At 68.6% G+C, this 4078-nt stretch overlaps 2 protein-coding genes across 2 annotated transcripts in view; one reads left to right on the forward strand and one right to left on the reverse strand.

The window, feature by feature from the left end:
- The window catches only part of ZFPM1 (zinc finger protein, FOG family member 1), a 19141-nt gene extending 18981 nt beyond the window's left edge, over positions 1–160 (forward strand). Inside the window, exon 11 of the mRNA XM_026042287.1 lies at positions 8–160. Within this exon, the coding sequence (XP_025898072.1) occupies positions 8–160 (153 nt within the window). The remainder of the gene's footprint in view (positions 1–7) is intronic.
- A 1947-nt stretch (positions 161–2107) lies between these two features.
- On the reverse strand, positions 2108–3337 carry CIDEC (cell death inducing DFFA like effector c). The gene is made up of 5 exons (XM_026042288.1): positions 3207–3337; positions 2921–3062; positions 2701–2850; positions 2380–2564; positions 2108–2291 (listed from the first exon to the last, which is right to left on the reverse strand). The coding sequence occupies exons 1-5, from the start codon at positions 3254–3256 to the stop codon at positions 2108–2110; spliced, it is 711 nt and encodes a 236-aa protein (XP_025898073.1). The 5' UTR covers positions 3257–3337.
- Between the last annotated feature and the right edge of the window lie 741 nt (positions 3338–4078).

Here is a 4078-nt window from a genome sequence, read left to right on the forward strand (position 1 = left end):
CGCGCAGGGCGGCGCGGGCAAAGGGGCGGCGTTGGGCGCCGTGCCCAACGGCAACCCGCGCTACTGCCGCCTCTGCAACATCAGGTTCAGCAGCCTCTCCACCTTCATCGCGCACAAGAAGTATTACTGCTCCTCGCACGCCGCCGAGCACGTCAAGTAGCCCCACGGGCGGGCGGGCGGGCGCGCGGCGCCCCGTACCCGGAGCTGCTGCTTGTGTATTTATAACGGGGGCGCGGGGCGGGCGCATGGGGCTGCACGGGCCCCTCTTGGGCATGGGGAAACTGAGGCACCCCCTTGCCCCGCTGCAGGGGCCCTAGAGACACTACAGGGCAGGGGCCAGGGGTGGCCCTGGGGGCGCGCGTGTCCCCTGTCCCGGTGATGGTCCTGGGGGCACGAGCACCCGGTCCGGGTGGCACCTGGAACAAGAAAGCACTGAAGGCGAGAGCGGGCGCCCTGGGAACGGTGTGTGTATAAGTGTGTACAGAAATAAATATGTCTGCTAAAGCCTGGTGCCTGCGCGCACCTGCACGGGCACCCACAGCAGCTCCTCTCCCACAGCAGGTGCTGGGATTGCTGCTAATGACTCGTTAATTACCTGCCTAATGAGGGGCCCCAGAGGGGGCTGAGTTGGGGGCATTGCTGAGCTGCAGGTTCTGCTGTTGGCCACGTGTTTGGGCTATGTGGGGGGTTCCTGTGCTGGCCACCAGCCTGTGACACCCACCTGGGAGCCCTGGGGTGACCATGAGCCCCACAGAGGACCCTGGGCGGGGGGGTGGAGAGGTGAGTGTGGTGTGGGACCCCTGTCTCCTCTGTTGTAGCCAGTGGGGTGGCCACCAGAGCCCCATGCCACCAAGCAAGGGGTCACATTGTGGGGCTGTGACCAGTAGCCACTGCAGCCAGCAGGCTCGGGGACAGCTGGTGAGCTTTGGGTGCCCGAGGACCCCATGAGCAACCCTGGGGGTGCTGGGGACCCCCTGCAAGAGCAGCTTGGGCTCAGCTGCATCCTGCTTCCCCAAGGGCCGCTGTATGGTGCCCATTGCCCTCCTCGCACGCCCGGCACGTGCCGCTCACTGCAGGCTCAAATTTGGGAGCTGCAATCCAGGCTCTCCATCCCGGGCCAAGTGGGGCAGGCTCGCCCCTGCCCCCCCACCCACCAGGGCACAGCAACCCCCTCATTAACCCCCACGCTGTTTTGCCTCTGAGTTTGGTCTCCTTGGAGCTGCTGGCGCTGGTATTTCCCGCCGTCCCGCTGCATTGCACGAGCAGGGTGGCACCAGCTGCAGGAATGAGGTTGTGCAAAGCCCCAGCTGTGCCGGGTTCCCTGGCTTGTGCCAGCAAGGCTGGGCGCTCTGCGCCAGCCCCTGGAGAGGGCCCTGCTGCTGCAGGGACCACCTAAGGACCAGGAGGGGACTGGGGTGCCCTCATCCCCACCCTCCCTGCTCCAGGGGCTGTTGCTGGGAGTAGTTCCCACCAGGCAAAGCCGGGGAGGGTTTGGCCACAGCTACACGGGTGCAATGCACCACAGGCAGCCCCTGCAGCTGCCCGTGCAGGCAAGGAGAGGGGACAACGGAGCCCCTGTGCACCCTGCCCAGGCAGTCGTGGCCAAGCTCAGCCCTTGCTGGGCCCCCCCCGGCCCCCCGCTGCAATCGCAGGCAGACGTGGCCGAGTCCCCAGGCCCCTCTTGCGCCAGGCGGCCCGGCTCGGTGGCTCTTGCGACACGGCACAGCCCGGGCGCCAAGGCGGGGGGCTGCGTGGGGGCCTGTCCCCTCCAACGCCAGCCCCACACAGCGTGGGACGCAGAGGAAGCCACTTGCTGACAGCAGGACATGGCCTCCCCTGACACCAGAACAAGGGAGAGGGGGACACAGACCACAAGGACACCCCATGCTGCAGTGCCTACCGCTTTACTTAAATAAATATATTTACAGAGCAGCAGCCGACAGAGAGGAGCTGGCCAGCGCCGTGTGAGGGAGAAGCATCGGGGCAGATCCCAGCTGCCCAAGCTGGGCGAGGAGGACGAGGGGATGAGGTGCAGGGGCCCGGGGAGGCCGGCAGCCTCCCTGTGCGCATTGACCTAGCGGGGAGGAAGGGGCTGCGCGTGGGGCCATCACGGCAGCACCTTCCTGGGCGGGAGGCCGGGGCCCAGCAGGCTCCGCAGGGCCGGCACGCTCTCCCCGGCCTCCTCCTTGGCCTCCTCGGTGGCCTCCAGCAGCTGCTGCATGTAGCAGGAGGTGCCCAGCAGCACGTGGCCCGTGGCCTGCATGGTGAAGAGCGTCCAGCGCAGAGCTTCCCTGCGCGGGGACGGGGCGGGTGAGCGTCCCTGCATGCAGCCCCCCGTCACGACACCCCACCGGTCCCGTCCCCGCAGGCGGCACTCACTTCACGAGCCGCCTGGCCCCGTAGCAGCGCAGGTCGTAGGACATGCTGTAGGTGCCGTAGAGGGTGGCCTTGACGTTGAGGCAGCCCAGGTCCTTGGGGCTGGTTTTGTACAGGTCGAAGGTGACGCAGGCCACGTCGATGCGGCGCCGCGGCTTGTGGGACAGGCTCAGCTGGTAGCCGGGTGACTAGGGGACGGCAGGGCCCGTGTCACAGGGTGGCATCGCCTAGGGGACCCCCATCCTCCTGCCACCTCCCCAGCAGCATGGGCTGTTCCCAGGGATGCATCCCGGGATGCAGCCCCGGAGCAGGGCCCTCACCCACCTTGGAGGGGCACCACGTCTGCCCTGTGGCCAGGGCCATGAGCACCGTGCCCTCCTCGAGCGTCTGGAAGAAGGCGTCCGTCTCCACCGCCGTGCCGTCCTCCTCCAGCACCAGCGCCACGGCTCCCGGCGCCAGCAGGGCGCTCTGAGCCTGCAAAGGGTGATGCTGGGGGGTCAAGCGGGACAGATGGCCCCCCGGGCGGGCGGCCCCCCCTGCCCACCTGGCTCAGCAGCTCGGCCAGGCTGCGGGCCACGAGGCCCTTGCGCAGGCTGCGGTCCCAGTTGCAGACGCGGAAGGGCCGGGGCCGCGGCGCCGCGCTCTGCAGCAGCTGCTGGGTCACGGACGCGCTCGCCGACACGCACCTGCGGAGGGACAGGGGGGTCACGGCGCCACCGGGGCCACCAGCGGCCATCGCAGGGGACCAGCACGTCCAGGGTGAGGAATGGGAGCGGTCTCCAACAGGGGAGAAAGCTCCAACACCCCCCGGGACGCTCCGTGGCACTTACTTGGAAATGGGGTCAGCGAGGCGCAGGCTCAGGGACTTGGCGTAATCCATCTCAGCACGGGGCGAGCTCAAGCCTGCCGGGAGGGCAGCACTGAGCCGCGGGCAGCGGCCTCCTGCGGACCCTGCCGGGAGACCCTTCCCCGCAGCTCCTTCCCGCGGCTCCTTCCCGCGCCCGGCGCCGCCGCCGCCTTTACGCAGGGGCTGGGGCTGCCCTTTGGCCGGGCCAGGCTGGAGGCGGCCGCGGGGCCGACCCTGCCAGCCGGGCTCTTGCGCAAAGGGGCACGTGGGCCCCTGAGTCAGCGCCGGAGCAAAGGTGAGGGGCGGCCACGGGGGCAGCACCTTTGCCCGGGCGTCACTGGGGAGGCAACGGCGTCGGAGGCGCCTGGGGAGCCTCCACTTCCAGCCCCCTTCCCATCCTTGTGGGTCATAGAGCACCTGGATCCCCATCCCCATCCCCATCCCCATCCCCATCCCCATCCCCATCCCCATCCCCATCCCCATCCCCATCCCCATCCCCATCCCCATCCCCATCCCACTCACCTGGACCAGACCTCCCAACACCACCTGCTGCAACCCACCACCTTGCCTTATATACCTGCCACCCACTGGCTCCTCCCACTGCTGCTCCCTCAGCCAATCCCCTCCGGGGCAGTGGCACAAGGGGCGGGGCCTCTGTGAGGGGGCGGGGCCAGCCTGTCACTCCTGCCCATCTGCAGGGATAAGGGGACGTGTCCCCGGCTGCCCAAGTGAGAGGCTCCCAAACCACGAGCAAGTCTGGGGTCCTGAGTGGGCATCCTCCTGGGCTGCCCCGTGTGAGCATCCTCCGGGTGCCCTGTGCAACCATCCTCATCCTCCTGGGCTGCCCCGTGTGAG

Source organism: Nothoprocta perdicaria, unplaced genomic scaffold (assembly GCF_003342845.1).
Source record: "Nothoprocta perdicaria isolate Ctin4 unplaced genomic scaffold, notPer1 scaffold_30, whole genome shotgun sequence".
Classification (NCBI taxonomy): Eukaryota; Metazoa; Chordata; class Aves; order Tinamiformes; family Tinamidae; genus Nothoprocta; species Nothoprocta perdicaria.

Bases quoted from the DNA above. Each gene is read 5' to 3' on its own strand.
- CIDEC (XM_026042288.1), bottom strand. From the start codon at position 3,256: ATGGATTACGCCAAGTCCCTGAGCCTGCGCCTCGCTGACCCCATTTCC. The intron at 2,851-2,920 runs GTGGGCAGGGGG...CACCCTTTGCAG, and splicing joins TGGCCGAGCTGCTGAGCCAG to GCTCAGAGCGCCCTGCTGGC. The intron at 2,292-2,379 runs GTGAGTGCCGCC...GTCCCCGCGCAG, and splicing joins GGGGCCAGGCGGCTCGTGAA to GGAAGCTCTGCGCTGGACGC.